Genomic DNA, 22705 nt, shown 5'->3' on the forward strand with positions numbered 1-22705 from the left:
ATAAAAAAAATTGATTATGTTATGATAACTCTAATAACAATTTTTTTGAAAATAAAAAATAATTTACAAATTGCATGATATAAAAGTTTGATGCCTGGTTTATAAATGTATAAATACAGTATACATATATATCTACTGGATATATATATATATATAATAAACTATACATATATTTATGTTATAAATACTGTTTTTTAGATGTTTAACAAAAATGTGTTATATTGGTTACACCAAACAAATATTATTTTTTTATATTAATATATTATAATATAATGCATGTACTCTGTATAATATATATATGGATGGCAAATGGGACGGCATGTATGCAATTGTATATAACTTGATCATAATTGTGATAATAATAATAATAATAATAATATTACTAATAATAAAATATAATAATAATAATAATACTGTCAATTGGTTTTATTTTAATAAGGCCTAAACCATAAGCACACACAATCAAATATATTATATATTTATTTTCATACAAAAAAAAATATGATTGAATGTATAGATTATGTATATTTTTATATATATATATAAACTTGTCTTGTAAATGGACTTATTGTGTATTATATATATATATATATTATGTTTTTTACCTAAAAAATTTGCCAATTTTATTATACAAAAAATAGAGGCACACTTTAAATCACAGGTGAAGTACATATATAATAAGGTTTTTGTTTTGATTTAATTTATATATAACTATATGTATAAAGCACTTGATATGAGAGATATCGATAAAAGAGAGACTAAATGATTAGCACTGGAAGATCCTACCCAAACACATGACTATAATTGCCGACAATAGGCTGTATCGGTGCGGCAATAATGGACAGGCGTTGAGTGTGTGTGTGTATGTTGTGACACCTGTGCATTATCTGTCTGTCTACCTGTTTGTATTAATATATGTCTTAAATTTATTTATTTATTTATTTATTTAATATATATATAAATCTAATTTTTTTTAAAAAAACAATTTTAAATGTCATTTGTTGTCTCTATTAAACTCCATGTGCTGTTCATCGTCATCGTCATCATCGTCATCATTATCATCATCATCGTCGACATCACTATCTAAGTGCTGCTTATGTTGTTGTCTATCATTTGGTTTATTAATCGGTGGGTCGGGTGTCGATCGTTTGGCCGTCAAATCTAACGGTGAAGTATTGACGCGATGGTTGTCCTCATTACTGCTCGGCGAAAATCCTGAGTCGTGATCGCCGAGCGATTGTTTCGATGATTTGCTGAGGTTTTTGAGTAGTGCCGTCTCACTCAATAAGTTGCCGATATTAGTATTAGTTTTGACCGAGAGATCAATTGGCCGCTCCTGTTCGGGTACATCACCGCCATAGCACTCGCCGCCGCCGATATTCTGGTTGATGTCTGTCTGTTCTTTGATATTGGCTTTGCTGAGCACCGGTTGCATGGCATGGATCGGTAGGCCCATCGATTGATAGGCGGCAAAGTTCAGATGATTTCCATTATACAGTTTAGACATGTCGTGAAAGGCGTGCAAACCGTTCATACCTTTACCGAACAGTGCGCCGGCGGCCGCGGCGTGTGAATTGTGAAATAGGAAGCGAGCAGTGGCTGCGGCGCTCAACGGCGACAGCGGCGATACCGGCGACAGCGGCAGACCGTGCGAGCCGTGCAATCGGAAATTGTTGTTGACTTCTTTGCGAGCGTCCAGATATGATGATGGACTGGTTGTGCCGAATCGGGACGACGAATAGCCATTTGGTTTGGTGTCGAATATTGTCGGATAAGGCGATGATAGGTGACCGCCAACCGAGCCGTCGCTAGAGTTGGGTGACGCGGCCCGCGGCGACACTCCGTGATGGACGGATGAGGCGCTACTCGTTTCCCTGAATGAGTCGCTGCTCTTGTACTGCGATAAGAGATCTTTGTTTTCGGCAAACGCGTGAGCGATCTGGCTATTGGTGGCCATTACTCCCTGTTCTTGTAGTCGGTTTGTCATCTCTTGTTGGTCTTGTATGAGACAATGTATTTTAAACCAATTGGATCGCCGGCCGTAACGGGAACCTAATGAACATATACCGTAAAAAAATAATGAATATATAGATATATAGTATGAATATATATATATATGTTTATAATAGACACTAAACTCGAAGTTATTTAATATATTATAATAAATGAAATTATGAATAAAAATTTAAATTATTTAGAATATAATATGAAATTAAATTAATAAAATAAAAGCCGGAAAATGCATTTAATATTTTGTATTGTAAAGTGAAAATCAATTAATGTTTGGGCAACAAATCAAAAATCAATTATTAGAGACCATTCATACATACATACATACTGTACATACAATTCATTGATTATTTAAAGGCCGCAAATTGAGTGCAAACCATAACAATTATTATTGTATATAATATTTAAAAAGGCAATCAAAAAGTGCAAATCGCATAATAAAGTGCTAATCAGATCACAGATGAAGAGGCGGACACTTGCCATCTGAGTCTTCATATACAGACTCACACAATCTTTTCATTATTATTATTATTTCTTAAATATTATAGTATTATTATTATTATTTTACTTATACCCCTTAAAAAATCAATATACAGTATATATATATATATATATATATAAAGTATAATCTTATTTAAAGTAATGTTTAGTTCAATTAACCCCTGACTTTGTGAACGGCGTGACTGACACTAACCACTAACAAGACGTACACCGAGTCTAATATCAATTGATTTTATTTTWTTATTATTATTTTTTTGTTACACTAAAACTTTTAAGTCTCATCAAAAACTTTTTGTTGTTGTTGTTGTTATGTATTATGTATTTGGATATAAAAATTTTGTGTTATATATGTATTGATGTATAAGTCGATGAACTTATTTTTTGAAAAAAAGCATAGAGTTTAGTTAGTTCACATCCATATGAACCAGTAATATAAGCAATGGTTTTATAATATATATGTTAGCCCTGTATTCACTTAAAAAAATAATTTTCAATATTATCATCATTATTATTATTGTTACCATTTATTATTATTATTATTATTTCATACACTGGTTAATCCTAAAATAACTTTATATGTACTCTATTGGTATTACAGTTTAAATATATAAAAGAGAGAGAGAGAGAGAGAGAGAGAGAGAGAGAGAGAGAGATTTTGCCATTTAGTTTGTTTGATGGCCCTCTTAAATATGTTCATCAATAATAATAATAATAATAATAATAATGATAGGGAAATAAATTATTGATTTTTATTATTATTATTGATTTGATTGTTATATATTTATTTTCAAATCTAAAATTTAAAAAAAAAATGAGAGACTTTTATCGGTCTGGAGGAATGTGGTCTGAATTCATCACTCAAATCGTCAATTTGTCGACAAATTAAAAAAAACTGTATATATTTTTTATATATAAAATTATATCATAAATTGGGTGCCATTTGTGGAAACACTTCTTTAATTTTTATTTTTTTTTAATTTTTTATTTTTAAAAGATTCGCTTCAATAGACATCACATGAGTTGTGAAATTTCTTTGAAAAATACAAGAAGAAGAAGAATAAATAGAAGAAAATAAAAAACTTTTTTTTCTCTACAATCCATATAAAAATATGGCACAAAATTTTGTGTTATTTTTTATTTTTGGCTCAAATATTATTTCATAATAAGCCTCTCTATCTCTATATATATCGTATATATATATATTATATTATATACTGATATATCATATTATTAATTTGGGATTTTTATTATTTGGATATTGCATTAAATATGCAAATAGAAAAATAAAAATAATAATAATAAATTAAAATATTGTTGCAATTATAGCGCCTTTTTTTATTAACAAAAAAATATTTTTTTATATGGTATATAAATATGATATTAATTATAAATGATAACCATAATAATAATAATAATAATAATAATACTAATATTAATAACGATGTTTTTTCAAATATACACAATAACAATAAAATAATAATAAAAAACTGTTTGAAATAACAGGTATGTTGGAGGCATATATGGCTTATATATACAGTATATACTGTACTGTAATATTGTATTCATCGGGAGTGAGTGAAAGAGAGAGAAAGAAAGAGAGAGAGARAGAGAGAGAGAGGAGGCGTTCAAATGAGTGGGCAATAATCTAATGGTACAATCTATTACATTATATAATTAATAAATATTATAATCTTAAAAACGGGATAATCATAATAATTATTACGTAATATTAYCGGCAATATTACTACTATTACTAATATATATATAAATATTTTTATTTAATCAGACAATACATACCACTCTTAGACATACCGACGACCAGACACTTCTTGAGCCGACAGCTCTTACAGGAGGTTCTGTTCTTTTTGTTGATAACGCACTGACCATTGTTTTTACACTCTCCCAGTGCCGACAGATTATTGTATGTGCGACCAAAAAATGACTATTTTTTTATAGAAAAAAAATTAATTAATTAATTAATAAATTTTATTTAACTTTAATTTTTTGTTTGTGTGTATATATAACGGTATATAATATAGTGTATAATAAATATATTGTGTTTTGTTGTTGTTGTTATTTGCGGTTTTACCATATATATTAATGGCATTTATTTAATTTTTAGTTAAATAAATAAATAAATATAAATATATATATATATACAATATATAAATGATAAATAAAAAGAGAGAGAGAGAGAGAGAGAGAGAGAGAGAGAGAGAGAGAGGAATTTGTAATTAATGAGAAAATAATCGATTGTATGAAAAATATGAGTTAAATATTCAATTTAATTAAATGCATAACTGGTTTTCTTATTTATAAAAAAAAATAAAATAACTAAATACAAAAAATATGGGGGAATTGAGTTCAGGTACACCACCAATGATTTTGATGGCAATATATGATACTGTAATGTAATGTAATTTAATTCATATGATGACATCATTTACATAATAGTTTGGATAAATTAAAATGCATTTCTTCATAAATGTTTTATTTTATTTTATTATATTTCAATATTATTATTACTATTGCTATTATAATAAAAATTATAATATAGTATATTATAAAAGTCCATATGAGTCACAGACACGACAACAAAATTAACACAATTATTATTATAATGCAAAACAATTACAATTTTTATATATATATATATAATCATATCTGCATTGAAATCATTTTATTTTATTTCATTTACAATTTATTATTATTATTATTATTTGTTTTAACAAACAAACCAAATGTGTGTGTGTTTGCATGAGAGAGAGAGAGAGAGAGAGAGAGAGAGAGAGAGAGAGAGAGAGAGAGAGAGAGAGAGATGGTTAAACTATATTATTAATTTACATTATTAAATATTAAATTATTATTATTATTATTATTAAATGCTTTTTTGTGACTAACATTTATGATAACACAACATAAAAAACATATATTACAAACAAAACTAATTCATTATCAAATTTTTGTTTCAAAAAAATATATAATAAATTAAAAAAGGAAATTATATTTTAATTGAATGATAAATACATTTACAATGATATATAATATTTATTATTATTATTATTATTGTGCTGTGACTTTAATATACAAAAAAAATTGAGTGAAAGTGTTTTAAATAATTTAAATAATGTATAGTTAAATGTTGTTTGCAATTATATATTATATAAAATATTCTCAACAACAAAAAAAACTATAACAACAATATTAAGTTCAACAGTTAAGTGTTTTGTATAGTAAGGATTGGTATGGTTTTAGGGCTGTTTGTTGTTGTTGTTTAAAAATACTAAAATAAAATTATTTGATTACTTAGATGATTATGATTATTACAATTTACAAATAAGGCATACAAGCTATTAGTCAATTTGGGCAATGCGTGCAACTTATGCAAAAATTATTGCATTAATTTTTATGTTTGTGTATACATGTATACAAAATGTTATTATTATTATTATTATTATTTACACTAAATAATAAAAATGCATTAAATTGTTTTATTTTATTGAAATCGACTTATTTTAGTTACACCTTTGCTGTTATATATTATTATTATTATTACTAAATTATCATTATTATTGTGTGTGTGTGTGTGTGTTATTATTATGATGACTATGATTACCATTAATTTAACTCTCTCTCTCTCTCTCTCTCTCTCTCTCTCTCTCTCTCTGCTCTTATTTTATTGTTTAAAAACTTTATTTCTAAATAAATAAATTTTTATATTGTTTACTAAAAAGGAGAAATACATATAAATAAATAATAACATATTGTGTATATGTTTTTCTTCTAGAAAATAGCAATTTTCTTTCAATTTTTCTTTAAATATATTTATGTATATATTTTGTATATTGTATTCAAACACATATTGTATTAATTTTTTGGCTAATCTAATAAATGTATACAAAAAAAAAATAATAATTTAATATTTCTTTATAAAATTTTTTAACATTTTTGTGTGTTAAAAATTTATAAAATTTAACATTCCGTTATTATTTCAACAAAAAAAGATAAAATATTAGGTAAAAAATATTAATAATATAATAAATGAAACAAAATAATATTGAAATATTTATTAATCATTTTTGTTTGTGTTTTGATTAATGAAAAGCAGAGTAATCTCATAAAAAATTCATAACATTTTTTGCATAAAAACCTTTGAGAGAGAGAAAGAAAGAAACAAAAAATCTCTTTAAATATAATATTTATATATACATTGAGATCAACAGTGAATTGCATTAGAAAAATAATAATAAAAAATAAAATAAATAAATAAATAACTGAATAACTAGAAAGTGAAACCAATAAATCTTTTGCTAATTAAAATTGATTTTGAAAGTTGTGCTAATATTTTTAGGTGCAGTTAAGTTACAGTTTACTTATAATTTATTTGAAAAAAAGTATATATATATATGATATATACAGTATATAATATGTCCTAATGTTGACATACCGTTACCACAATTACGGCCCACTTTTTCCTTTTATTTTCATACTCTCTCTCTCTCTCTCTCTCTCTCTCTTCATCTCATTTATAGCCCTCAGGGCTAACAAAAAATATAAAGCAAKCACTTTCTCTCTCTCTCTCTCTCTCTCTCTCTCWCTCACTCACTCACTCACTCACTCACTCACTTGTTTGACAATAAGCTATGCACTTGTCTTAATGACAATGAAACACACAACAACCAAACCAAAAAAAAAAAAAGACGACGACGACTGTCGTCCCCTAAACCACCGGTGCGTACAATTGAGAGCACAAACGACCGAAAAAAAGAGAGACTATGTTTCACAACAAACATGAAAAGTAAGAGTCTGTTCACGGATTTGACTCTCATTTTTTGCATTTGAATACCTTTTCACTAATATACTGTATATATTATAGACTTAWATACACTTATATTAATAAAATACATATTTTTMTGAGTAATATATTCATGTATATAATCCATAGTCTCAATCTCTCTCTCTCTTTCTTTATTAACACACCACTGCCTCAATTAAATACAACTTATTTTTATTGTCTGATATATATATTTGCAACCTTAAGGTAAAAAAAATTGCATTACATTTATAATACTGTACTATCTATTAGAGCAAGAAATGAAGTTAAATGATAGCCTCACTTATTATTTATTAATAATAATAATTATTATTATCATTATATGTGGAAAAGTTTACGCTATAATTGTCTGTTCAATTAATATCAATGTTTTTTTTTCTCTCTCTCTTTCTCTTTCTATGTGTGTGTTATAATTTGAAATCACAACTTAAGTTATTTAGTTTAAAATTATAGCGTAATATTTGTTTATACTGTACTTACAGGTATACTACTACTACTACTACTACATACACATACTGTTAATTAGGTGTACCCTGAAAAACAAACTAAGCAAGTCCAATTGTAAAAACAATATCTAATCATATGTAGGGATAGTCACACAACACAAACAGTTTGAATAATAAATTGATAGCAAAATGATTTATTTTATTTTTTTTGTAGTGATATTTGAATGTATTGTATTGTAATTGTAGTATAATTTTTTTCTTTGGTTGGGAAACAAAAAACTTTATATTGTTTACGGAAGCGTGAAGTGCCAAACGTGACCAATAATATGACAAAACTGTTAAGTTTGGCTATATTTCCGTTTCTCTCTCTCTCTCTCTCTCTCTCTCTCTCTCTCTGAAAAAAATGTTTTTATTTTTAGGATTCAAGAAATCCCAATATTGAGAGAGAGAGAGAGAAATACCTCTCAAAAAAATATAACATTAGTAGCGGTAGTGGTAGACATCGGTAACTGAAATCTTATATTTATATATATATATAATAAATATAAGCGTTTGACAGGAACTGTGCTTTCATAGACATATATTGTATTATATATATATATATATAAACAGTATATACTGTATATGAGAAGCAATAAGGTATTGTATTGTTGTGTCAGCTAATGTTTGCTAAAGTTTTAGTTTAGTTTTTAAGGGGACAAAACAGGTAATCATAATAAGTCATAGAGTGGAGTGAAAAAAAATAAAACATTAGACCAGATATTCAACGGTATTCAACAAACAAAAAAAATAAAAACTAATTTTCACAGAAAAAAAACTTACCCTTAAATATATATATACAGTATATATAATAAACAGCACATCATGAGTGCATAAGTTATTTCACTTATGTATACATATATAATATATACTTGTATTTCTATCTCCCAAATACATAATGATTGCTCTCTTTTATAATATATACTGTATATAAAGTACAATATATAATACAATAGTTTATATTATGTACAATATTGGTTGAGCACAGGTATTAAAGAGGAGTAAAGCAAGACAAACCCATAGCATACCTGTGACCCAAACCTAACCATACAATATATATATATTAACTACTAATACTAATACTAATATATATACATATACTGTACTACTAAGCTATAAGAAATTGATAATTTGCAAAATCACGATTTTTACCCCAAACTAATTGAAAACATTATTATTATTATTTTGTTGGTTTATTTTGTTTTGTTTATATGTAGTTATATATATATACTGTATATTTGTATGCTATATTGTATACATCAAACAAAAATTATTATATATTATGTAGTTTTATAAATATATACAAATAATAATAATAATAAAAAATAAAACTTTTGGTTAAATTATTTTTATGTATGTTTTTGTGTATTGAAAGAAAAAAAGACCTGTTTTTCTCTTTCATTTATTTTAATGTATTTCTTTAATATATATTAACTTATTTAGTGTATATATAATATATACAACAGTATGATGTATATGACATTATTTATTTAAACAAAATACATAATTATAATAATAAAAATAATATAATAAAATACCACAAAATTATTCACTTATTTATATATATATTTATACATACAATATATATATATTTATTGTAAAAAAGATTTGGTTGAGTGTCGATCTAGTTTTTTTTATTATATAATATATTGTATATATATATATACAGTATATATAAATACTTAAAAAATATCAACATTTTTAGTGAATTTTTGTTCATAAATTTTATTATTATTAAACATTTTTTTAACAAAAAAAATTGATGAAAAATGAGGCCATCAATAGGGTTGTGATGAGATGGCAGGAAATTATTTTTATTTTTTTTGAACAAAAAAATTATTTATATTATATAATAATATAATATATATATAATATAAAAGAGAAGACGACTTCTTGTTGTAATAATTTCTTTATTAACGGTAATGTACTGTTGAGTTAACAAATAATTTAATCATATAATAAATGAATTGAATGAATGAGAAAGAAAGAGAGAGAAAGAGAGAGAGAGAGAAATAAAAAAAATCTTTATTTCACAACATTTTTGTTGAGTTGAACTACAAAAAAATGAAGAGTAAGTTAATATGTTTTTTTAATGTAATAAGTAATGTAACTCTAATAGTATAATATTATTATTATTATATAATACCTGTTGTACTGTAATACTAATAGAGTAATAGTTTTTTTTATATATATATATTTTATTTAATAGTGTATATGTACTGTATTTGTGCCTCACTATTATATATACTAATATTAATGTTTTTATATCATTAAATAATACTGTATTTTTTGTGTGTACATAATATTATTTGTGCGTTTGAATCGCCCGTATATATCATCAGCAATTATTATATAATATATATACACATATATATATATATATATATTATTTTATTTTCCATGCTTTACAATTGAGTCAAACAAACAAATTATATATTATTATTATTTATTATTATTATTAGTTTTTATTCAAAAATTTCAATAGTTTTTGAGAAAAACTCATTTCTCTCTCTCTCTCTCTCTCCTAATTTAATACAAATGAGTTAAACATACATAATATACTGTATATACCGGTATATATATATATATAAGAGAAAAAATGTTACGAAAGATCTATTAAGTAAAAACATTAATACGTTTCGTGCCTTAAAATTAGTTTATATTTATAATAAAATAAAATAAAAAATACTATACTATATATTCCCAATGAATAAACTGTATAAGAAATCACTAAATTATTCATGTTTTATAACAAATCAGTTTTTAAATAATTGTTACAAAATTTTTATTATTTTTTTATTATTTTTTGCAAATCGTATAAAACAAACACTATTTAGGGCTTTATGTATGCATTTTAATGAATAAATTATTTTATTTGAGAGTTATTTGAATTAAATTTTTTTTGGCGATGTTTTTGTTTAAAATACATATAAATATATATTTAAATTACTTTTAATACAAATTAATATTCAGATCGAATTCATGAAAAATATCAAAAAAGTTTTTAAAAAATAATTTTTATTATTATTATTATTATTTTCTGTGATTATCTTTATGTTTGTACTGAATATTTTTAATTATTTATTATTATTATTCTTGTTTTTTAAATGTATGTGTGATATATCTAACACATATTACAAGTAAATAAATTTTTCAATAATATCTTTATACTTGTGTTTGCAAATAAAGAAAAGCATTTAATTAATTGTTTTTGACTTTTCATTTAAATCTGACGCCAAGCTTGTTATATATAATATATATATAAAAAATTATTTTAATAATAATAATAATAATACTAATAATGATAATAAAACCATACATGCAATTTATTGTATTAAATAAATATAAATAAATATATTACACACAAACAAACAAAAACAAGCAAACAATAATTGAAATAAAATATAATTAAAACACTTTAAATGTCAGTTAATTGAATGTAATTTTTTTTCTCTGAAAGTATTAAATAATTGTTGTAGAGATGTGTGAATAATCCCAATGACCTAATCCTCACAATATAATAAACAAACAATTGTTTTATAATTTAGTTTTTTTTTATTTTGGTGGAGATTTAGTACTATCATATCAAAACATATAATACAGTAGATTTCAGTGTTATATTAAATACAATAATAATAATAATATATAATATATAATCTATGGCACACTACTAAAAAACAATTATTTAATTTTATAAACTTTTAAACATTTCATTTGCGAGAGTCTCTCCAAATAAATACATATAATCTTAATGAGAAAGAGATGTGTTAATAATAATAATAAAATAATAATAATTGTGAAACCCTTACAATTGAGAATTATATCTCTAAAAAAAATTATAAAAATTAAAAATATATAAAAATAAAAGATCGCTTATTCTTTAAAATTTAAACACAAAAGAATAATAATAATAATAATAATAGAGAGAAAAAACTTATTTAAAGACAATTTTTGATTTCAATTGTTTTGTCAAATTGGATATCAAAATATCTCAATGTGTGTGTGTGTTTGAGTGAGTAAGTGAGTGAGTGACTGASTGAGTGAGTGAGTGAGTGAGTGAGTGAGTGAGTGAGTGAGTGAGTGAGTGAGTGAGTGAGTGAGTGAGTGACTGACTGAGTGAGWGAGTAAGAGATATTCAATATTTTATTTTATTTTCTCTTTCTCTGTTTAAAAATTAATTTTTGATAAATTTTCCCAACACTTTAACCGTGAATATATATATATATATATATTAGCAAAAATCATATTTAAAGTTTTATCTTAAAAGTAAAACAGTGTAACGAAATTAAATCATTGATTTGAAAAAAAACATTTAATAAAAATAATAGTAATTTAACTTATAATATATGAGTCGTTTAATGAGTCGATTCACATATCACTTGTATTACATTTGTATGTAAGGGCTTATTGAGGGCTCAGAGAGATAGAGAGGGGATGAGACTCTCGCACACATACACACACACACACACCTGAAATGGGAACATCATTTCAACATAACTTTCATTGTGTACTACTATTACACCACTTGTTGTTTCACTTATTATATTATTAAGAGAGAGAGAGAGAGAGAGAGAGAGAGAGAGAGAGAGAGAGAGAGAGAGAGAGAGAGAGAGAGAGAGAGAGAGAGAGAGAGAGTAAATGAAACAAATAAAAAAATAATAAAAAATTGAATAGAAAGCAATTACACCTAAAAAGATATCACAATATAATCCATGAATTTTTTTCTCTCTCTTTCTCTCTTTTATTCTTTATTCAACAAAAAAATGGGATTACATGGCTATATAGCTCACGAAAATTAATAATATCATCACTGATAGCCAAACACACATATTATATATACGCAATGCAATGTGTGAACTAAAAAAAGTCACTTACATTTAAGTTAGTTTAGTGTATACACATTGTGTCTGTGAAATATATTTTGTGTGATATTTGAAACATAAAAAAATAAAATTAAAATTAAAAGTCAAACAAACAAAAGACAGATAGACTTTGAAGAGTGTGTGTGTGTGTGMTCTCTCATCACATATAAAATTAATAATTATTTGTTATCTTTTAGAGAGAGAGAGAGAGAGAGAGAGAGAGAGCTGAGTGATAAACCAAACATTTTGTGTGCGAAAACTTTTTTCTTTGATATATAATACCATATCATGTATTTATATACAGTATATACTGTATATTAGTTGCGTATATAAAATAAAAGATCGCTTTTTATTTGAACATATAATTCGTGACCAATAAATTGAATTTCTAATTACCGGCCATTTCTCAGAAACTATACACACAAATATAATATAAGTTTTTTAGTATACAGTATAATAAACAATATATATATATATATATATGATATAAGACACACACACATAACATATATATCTTTAACTAAATGTTATATAATATAGCCATAAATAGTAGCAAAAAAATAAATAAATGATAGCATTGGTGATAGTAGTAGGTGGTGGTTGTGGTGGCGGTTATGTCTTATATACCATAATAATCTTTTTTTGAGATAATTAAATAAACTTGACATTCATTGTTACCCAATATTACACAAATACATATATACTATATATATATATATATGTTATACAATATTATTATATTTATAAATTAAAAAATCTATGTTATATTATAAAAGTAGTGTTAAATGAAAAATGTGTGATAACCTGAAAAACTCATCCTTCGCTTATTTTAACAATAGTTAACAATATTAGTAATAGTGTTACGCAAACATTACATACTTATATATACAGTACAGGTATAACACTTTTGTGTGTCGATTGCATTAATTAAGTTAAAAAAGCATTTATTATTTAATAAAGAAATATATTATTATTATTATTATTATATACTTTCATTCATTCACTCATTCATTATCTCTCTCATTCATAAAATAAAACTTTCTCTCAATAATATTAATTTGTTTTTGGGCTTTACTTTTTTTGTTGCTATTTTACAATTATCTATTTATTTATTTATTTATTATTATTATTATAATTGTAATAAATGGCAAGTAATATATAAATTACCCATAAGTGCACAGCAATTACTTGTCATCAAAAAAAGGGAAAGGCAGGTACAGTAATATTGTATGTGTGTGTGTGTGTGTGTGTGTGTGTGTGTGTGTGTGTGTGTGTGTGTGTGTGTGTGTGTGTGTGTGTGTGTGTGTGTGTGTGTGTGTACCGTATGTTTGCATATGAATTGAATGAGATTTTTTTATTATATATATATAAAACTGTCTCACTTTGTGCTAAACCAAATCTATATGAGTTGCACCACAAATACATAGATATATCATAGATTATACTTAATATATACATACAAATAAAAATTAAAACTCCTCCTCTAAGCATTAAACGTTATAATATCGCGCCCATATATATTGCTGTTATACTATAAAGCGTACAGTAATAATGTAAAGATTTATATATAAGATATTATTTTTTAAATTATTATAATAATAAAATATATATATATTTTTTATTGAAATAGAAATATTTTAAATTTTTAACAATTATTAAAATTTAATTTTATTTATGAATATATTAATTATTATTTAATTATTATATTTTAATTTAATAATTATTTAAATTTGTATTTAATAAATTATTAATTGTATTAATTATTAATATGGAATATATAAAAAATTATTAATTATACAAAATTATTATAAAAAATATTAATTATAAAAAATATATATATTTAATCTAAAAAAAATGTAGATATTATATGACAACTATGACATTAGTTTTATTATTATTATTATTATTATTATTAGACATTTTAATTAACTTTAATTAACTTTAAAAACTATATTATTGCACATAATTGATTGTTATTAATATTGTATTGTATTTATCACAATATTTAGTACTATTTATAACTAATATTTATTATTTAATCACATTTGTTATCACAAATCTAAAAGTACTTAAACAACACGTGGACTTAGTTTGTTTTCAATGCCACACAATGTCATCCTATAATACAGTCAATAGTATATATGCGCGCAATATTATAGCGTCTAATGCTTAAGGGGCGGAGTTTTTACATAGTTATTATACACACTAAGTTGTATTGTTTGTATATATTAAGTATAATCTATGATATATCTATGTATTTGTATGCAACTATATATAGCACAAATGATACATTTATATATATATATATACAATATTACAGTTAAAATACTATTTTTTAAATTTTTTTGTTGTATTTATGTAAAGAGCAGCACTTTGTAAATGCATTGTTTTCATCCCACATAACACTTAAAAAACATAAATATAAGACAAACCGTATTATTATTATTAATAATACTATGAATAAATGGGAACCGCTTTCACTTATTTGAAGAAAATTGCGCTAATATTGCAAACATTATTATACATTATATTATTTAAGGGGTAAAAACTGAAAGTGTAGGCGCATTTGAAGGACAGACTGTTTTWTATATATATATATATATATATATATATATATATATATATATATATATATATATACAATTAGGTCACAACAATAGTGTTAATGTAATGAAACACATCTCTTAAGAAAGAAAGAGAGAAATGTTGAGTCAATTTTCTTTATTCATAACATAATAATAATAATAATAATAATAATAATAATAATAATATCATAAATACTTTTTTTTTATTTTATTGTTATATTACTGTATTATTATTATTATATATTATACTATTATATGATAGTAATTGATTCATGACTATCCAGAAAGAAAAAAACACTAACATTACAATTGTGTGCTGTATTTAAATAGCATTTCGTTTTTTTTTGGTTATTATTATTTCTTAACTTATTATATATTATTTGTTATATTAGGAGAAAAAAATTAGTGAACAAAGAGTGAACACTAGAGTGTGTGTGTGTGTGTGTGTGTGTGTGAGAGAGAGAGAGAGAGAGAGAGAGAGAGAGAGAGAGAGAGAGAGAGAGATTTCAGTGCCTTTAAATTTAATTGTTTTYAATACCTGTATATATATATACTATAGATATTTAAGGCAAGTGTTGTAAAATAGTTATTAACCATAAAAACCCACCTCCCGTTTCAATTGCTTTATATATTTAGTATTTAATGTTGTCTTAYGCTTATGTATAGAAAGAAAGAGAGAAAAGCATTGAAAAGTAGTTTTTTAGATGAATATAATCTGATCTTGAATTCAATTGAATCGCATCTCTCTCTCTCTCTCTCTCTCTCTCTCTCTCTCTCTCTCTCTCTCTCTCTCTCTCTCTTTACTAGCATAACCTTGGCTTTTGTTACTATCGTTTATAACATTTTATTATTATTATGATTATTAATATTTTTGCTTTCATTTTCAAACACAAACACACACACACAACATAAAAATCAACAAAAAAGAGAAAACAATTTTTTATTATCATTATTTGTAATTCATTTCTCTTTCTCACTCATTTGCTTTTTTGAGAGATTATATGGAAATATTATAACAGAAAGAGAGAGAGAGAGAAATGCTTGAAATGAATAACATTTTTATTAAGATTTGAAGTTAAGTTAAGAGAAAAAACTAAGAGAGAGAGAGAGATATATAACAAGAAAAACTAAAACAAATATATTTATATATATATATATATATCATATGATTGAGTTGTAGATTACATGTAGTTTTAGGGAAAAAATATAAAAAACACATTGAGATCTGTTCCACATTTTATATATATATATATATATTTGTGTTAAATATATATATATATTATTAAAGATGTTTTGGTGCGATATTAAGCAATGTAATCATCGATCAAACAAAACCAGTGGTGGTGTCCATGCATTTCATTTGGCATTCAATTTATATATATATATTATAAAAATATATTATTAAATATAATATAATATATATATATATATATATATATATTTATTAACTAAACAATTTTCTCTAATTTTTCTTATTTTTTTCTTATCTTATTTTAATTTATTATTATTATTATTATTTGATTAGTAATTCCCAGAGTTTGTTAATATAAAACTATTTTACATATTTTTCAAATTATGTGCTTATTTATAATGAATTGTAATTTTAGGCTAATATGTCTAATTGAAAATTCAAAAGAGGATTTTTATAATTAAATAAAAATTTGTTTGGTCTAAAAAAATAAAATAAAATAACTTAACTATAATATATGTGAAGTCAATAAAAACCAGACCAACAACTATATGTTATGTGTGTGTGTTTGAGATGAGTTTATAATTGAAAACTAAAACTCTCGTCAAAAAAATTACCACTTTTCATGTTTTGATATTGAAAGCTAATTTAATTATAAGTAAAAGAGAGAGAGAGAGAGAGAGAGAGAGAGAGAGAGAGAGAGAGAGAGAGTTAAGAGAGAGCTATGATTGCAACACACAAATAGGCATTTACGTCATCTTTGAAGGCAATCTTTTAAGGCTTAAAAAGCCATGAATTAAATGATGATTTATAATTTACTTACATTGAATGATATGCTTTGTTAACAAACAACAGGAGAGAGAGAGAGAGAGAGAGAGAGAGAGAGAGAGAGATGAATAAAAAGTGCATTTTTCAAAATCAATTATTTCGTTAGAAAATTAGAGCTCAACAACAAAAATAATAATAATTTTAATAATGAGTGTTTCAGTTGCGGAAAGTTGTTTTAAATTTAATACCACTTTTTAAATTACTTAAGAAGAGAGAGAGAGAGAGAGAGAGAGAGAGAGAGAGAGAGATAAAGTCATTGAAAAATTGTTGCGTTAATCAAAAGTGTTTTACTTTATTTTAATTTATTTTTGTTTATTTTATATTAATATAATAAAATACTCTTTATATTTAAAATTAAAATGCTTTTTTTATTTGTATATAATTCGCGCGCGCTCTTAATTGACAATACAAACATAAAAAACTGTTTTATACAATATATATATATAATAATAATATTAAAAATTAGTTTTATATATATTATTATTATTATATAAAAAATACATCAGTGAAAATTGAGGAAAATGTTTTAAAAAAGATTCAACATTTGTATTATATTGTTATTTTTGTTAACTCTCTCTCTCTCTCTCTCTCTCTCTCTCTCTCTCTCTCTCTCTCTCACACACACACACACACACACACACATACATACACACAATATAACATTTATTAAAATGAAATGCATTTTAATTTTTTCTTTTCTTTTCATTTAACTTAGTTATCCATTATTTAAACACAACACTACCGTAATGTCCTTCCACTATACAAAACAGTGGGAAAAAACAAGGAGACTAAATGAGAGAGAGAGAGGGTATACGATATATAATACTGTATAACATTTACATATATATACAGTATATATACTGTATATAATAATATTAGGCAGAAAAAGGTAGCAATAATAATAATAATAATAATAATAATTTTTTTCGTAATAGTGATAGTCATAGAGTAATAGCAATAAAAAAATAATAAAAAAAAAGTTTTTTTTTTTAAAAAAAGGTATTTGTAGGGTAAAACAAAAATTGCAGACATAGACTACTACTATGTATAATATATTTATACCGTTTATAAGTTATATATATATATATATTGAGGGAAATGTATGTATACATACCTTACAGCCCTCGCAAGTGAAAGCGCCAAAATGATATCCTGCTGCAGGTTCTCCACACACCTTACACAGTTGGTTCATCGCGATTCAACTATATATATATATAAAAAAAATTAATATATATATATATGTATGTATGTATGTATGTATGTATGTATGTGTGTGTGTGTGTGTKTGTGTGTGTGTGTGTGTGTGTGTAGATAATTATATTAAAATTTAACAACCGATATCAACAATAATATTTTTAAAAAAAAATGTTAGACAAATGTATCTAATTGTGTGTGTGTGCAGGTGTACAGTGTATATAACATTTTTTAAATTTATATATATATATATATATGTGTGTTTCCTTAACTATAATAATAATAATAATAATAATTATTATTATTATTATTATTATTATTATTATTATTATTATTATTATTATTAGAATATAATTTTATTAAAAAATCTCTGAAAACAAAAAATCACTTTAATTTATTATTATTTTGAWATATAAAATATATATATATATCAACTAATTGATTATATATATAATCTATATATAGACATAAAATAATTTGATTTATATATATATATATATATATGATATAAATGTTTATAATTTTATGATCTGTCTATTATTAGTTTTAGTCTAAATGGAGAGTTTTCTTAAAAAGTTTAAATGTCAAACTAATATATTAAAGTGCTTTTCATGGACAATATAAACCAGTTTACAATCGTTTTTTTATCAATATTTTATATTAATATTTATGTAGTTTTGTGTGCGATAGAAATGTACTACTATTCAATGATACTACAGTTATGTACATATAATATACTRTATATTAATATATACTGTATATATATATAAAATCACTTGAATTCAATGGACATAGTCCAGTATATACTATATATATATATATATTTGTCTAAAGATAACTTAAATGGTCAAATATAGTTACACTAAATATACATTATAAATACTATATATACTGTATATATAAATACTAGTTTTTGCCTAAATACAATATTATAAATAACTATTATAAGTAACTGAATATTTTTAGTTATAACTAAAATGTATATTTTAAAATAAAATTATAAATATATATATATATTTATTTAAAAAATTAATAAAATAGTATACAATAGTTTACTGATATTTTTATTTTTATTATTTTTTTGCTGAACAACTTGTATCAAATAATTTTCATCTAATATATATATATATAAAACAATAATAACTATAAATTTTCAAAAAATAAGAAATCTTATCATGCTAATAAAAATTGACTGTTCAATGTCATGGTTTCTAGAAACCCTTCAATTTACATATAAATATATATATATACAGTACATACTGTATACACCTAACAAACAATTGGTCTAAAATAATAAATAGTGTATATTCATGGTATTGCAGAGTGAAAAAAAAATTATTTTTTTTTAGTGATAATACTGTAAAATAATATAATATATTTAATTTTTGTTGAAATCCTACTTATATCTACTCAATTGTTGAAAATTTAAATAATAAAATAATTAATGTCGAATGAATATCGATTTTTTTTTAAATATAATAAATTATAAAATTTGTTTAATTAGTTATTACTAAATATAATACAACTTATCATTTTAATAAACACAATTTTTTTCTAAATAAAACTTGAAATTATGAAATTATAATATATTTTGTCTACTATTTTGTCTACTTTATTTTGATAATTGTTAATAAATGCTATTTAATTAGTATTCAAGTCTCTGATTTTGATTTATTTATTTTTTTTTGCTGTTGAGTTATGTTGAGAGAGAGAGAGAGAGAGAGAGAGAGAGAGAGAGAGAGAGAGAGAGAGAGAGAGAGAGAGAGACTAAAGCTATTTGTGATGGCATTTAATATGCAATTGAATGGGGAATATAGCAGCAGATGATAGTTTGTTAGCTAATAGACAATCAAAGTCGGTGATGATTTTGATGGGTTAGTATATATCGACTATTACTATAGTATACTAAATAATTAGTGGGATTTTTTTTGTGAATTTAGTTCAACCGATTTCTCTGCTAATCTAACGGCCAAAACACTAAAAAAAATTTTTTTAGGGAAATGAGTGGTTAGAGTAAGTGTGTGTATGTCTGTGTGTGTGTGTGAGTGAGTTAGTAAGTAAGTGAATGAGTGAGTGGACTGGCTATTGGCACCGGTAGCTAGTAATAGGTAGTAAGTGGTTATAGAGAGAGAGAAGGAATCCTCTGGCCTGATGAAGCATTACATGAGAATTTAAGGTTTCCCACGAATCCCCTCTCAGCACTGGGATGTCAAATATATATATATATATATATATATATATAAATATACTAATATAAGAACTGGTGTTTTTTCATTCATTAAGCGAGTAATATTATTTTTGTTCAAAAAAAAGCCAGCACTAGTAGATAGATAGAGAGAGAGAGAGAGACCTGATGATCCCAGTGCCCGGAAAGATGGCAATCCCTTATTAGCAAAGAATTCATCGATCCGTTAAAAAATTATTTAACAGAATCTCTCTCTCTCTCTCTCTCTCTTAATAAAAAAAACGAATTGAATTGAACGGTTAGATTAATATCAGTCTCCCTAATATAACTAATAGCTATTATGTATGTGTATGTGATTGAGACAATTGTGAGAATATTTGCCTCACAACAAAAAAATAATAATATAATAAATTAAATATAATTATTTATTTATAGAAAATATATTTTTTTTGTTTCGTTTTGTTTTGTTTTTTTAATATTAGAATTTTATATAAAAACAAAAATAATATGTATATTAGCATTAGATTTGCATATATGATAAAAATGTCTATAAAAATTATTACTTGTTTTAATAATATACAGTTTATAAATTATATATATATATATATATAAGTTTTTAGTAGTTTAAAAAACAGTACTGTTTATTTTTTAAAAAAACAGTTAACTTACCTTAATAATAATGGGGCTTTCTCAATATACTGTATTATAATTATTATTATAAATATATATATATATATATATATATATATATATATATATGTATATAATTTCTTTAAGTAGCAAAATATGCGATACAAACACACACACACACACACACACACACACACAGAAAAAACAATAAGTTTTTTTTAAATATATTTAAATAAAAAGTCAAAATAGTAGAGAGTTTTTCACACACAACAGCACAAGATTTCATGTATGTATTTCATGGCCTTTTTTAATACAGAAAAAAAGACAACAGTATTATAATATAATTTATATTATTATTATTATTATTAATAATAATATTTTTTATTATACAGTAAATAATTTTTTGAATTGAAATACACAGTAAAATAATGTAATGTTTTTTCTTGTAAAGTAAAGTGAAGTGACGGCACACAAACACTTTTCCTTTTACAGCCAGCCGTGTATTAAGCAATGATAATCTCTTTATAATAAACCACACATTTACACATATATAACATACATATATATATATAAATATATTTATTTAAACTATATAATTTTTTTTATATGTATGTATATATATACTGTATATTATTTTTTTTTGATATATTAAAATATCACAATTTTTTTTTGCTTAATAACTCGACTCTCACTTATTATAACATTTTAATGCGTTCGACAATGACTGTGAAAGTGTAGTTGAAAATACAATTTATTTATTATTGATATTATAAATAATTAGCAGATTTTTACCAGTATATTCATTATATTAATATATAATTATATATATATATATAAATAATAAAATTGAAACATTTATATCGCAACTAATAATATTATTATTAATAAGAATAATAATAATAATAAATCTATTAACTGAATCACTTGAATTTAAAATGTGTTTTTTATTATATATATATATGTATAACAAAAAAAACAAAAAATAAAAATCATCATATTTTTTTGCATTTGATATGTTAACTCATTAATTAACAGCAGCAGAAAAAATAAAACAAATTAACTTTTTTTCTAATATGTGTTAAGTATTGGTTGGAAATACAACAACTTAAAAAAATTAGATTAATATTTAAGTAATAATAATACAGTAATTAAACGGATAAACAGTGGTCACATAATTGATACACAAAAATTAAAACTAAAACAAACTGTTTTTATAAAACAATAGCAGCAATAATTATGATCAATATATATATAATAGTAGTTAAAGAGGAGCACACAATTGTTGTTGAATTATTATTATTATTATTAATATAAAAATATATTATTAAAGCAAAAAAAAAAGTTTCTTCAAAAAGTATGTATTGATTTTGATTTTAGCAGCAAAAATGAAATGAGAGTTTAG

At 23.6% G+C, this 22705-nt stretch overlaps 1 protein-coding gene across 1 annotated transcript; it reads right to left on the bottom strand.

Moving 5' to 3' along the window:
- Positions 1-934: 934 nt before the first annotated feature.
- On the bottom strand, positions 935-21365 carry LOC128954533 (uncharacterized). The gene is made up of 4 exons (XM_054300120.1): positions 21343-21365; positions 18409-18496; positions 4309-4453; positions 935-2052 (listed from the first exon to the last, which is right to left on the bottom strand). Exons 2-4 carry the CDS (start codon positions 18484-18486, stop codon positions 995-997), a joined length of 1281 nt encoding a protein of 426 aa, XP_054156095.1. The 5' UTR covers positions 18487-18496; positions 21343-21365; the 3' UTR covers positions 935-994.
- Between the last annotated feature and the right edge of the window lie 1340 nt (positions 21366-22705).

Source organism: Oppia nitens, unplaced genomic scaffold, assembly GCF_028296485.1.
Source record: "Oppia nitens isolate AA-2021 unplaced genomic scaffold, nextdenovo-longstitch-racon4-pilon3 scaffold28_pilon_pilon_pilon, whole genome shotgun sequence".
NCBI classification, from domain to species: Eukaryota; Metazoa; Arthropoda; class Arachnida; order Sarcoptiformes; family Oppiidae; genus Oppia; species Oppia nitens.

Bases quoted from the DNA above. Each gene is read 5' to 3' on its own strand.
- LOC128954533 (XM_054300120.1), bottom strand. From the start codon at position 18,486: ATGAACCAACTGTGTAAGGTGTGTGGAGAACCTGCAGCAGGATATCAT. The intron at 4,454-18,408 runs GTATGTATACAT...ATAAAAAAATAG, and splicing joins TCACTTGCGAGGGCTGTAAG to TCATTTTTTGGTCGCACATA. The intron at 2,053-4,308 runs GTATGTATTGTC...TATGTTCATTAG, and splicing joins CGTCGGTATGTCTAAGAGTG to GTTCCCGTTACGGCCGGCGA.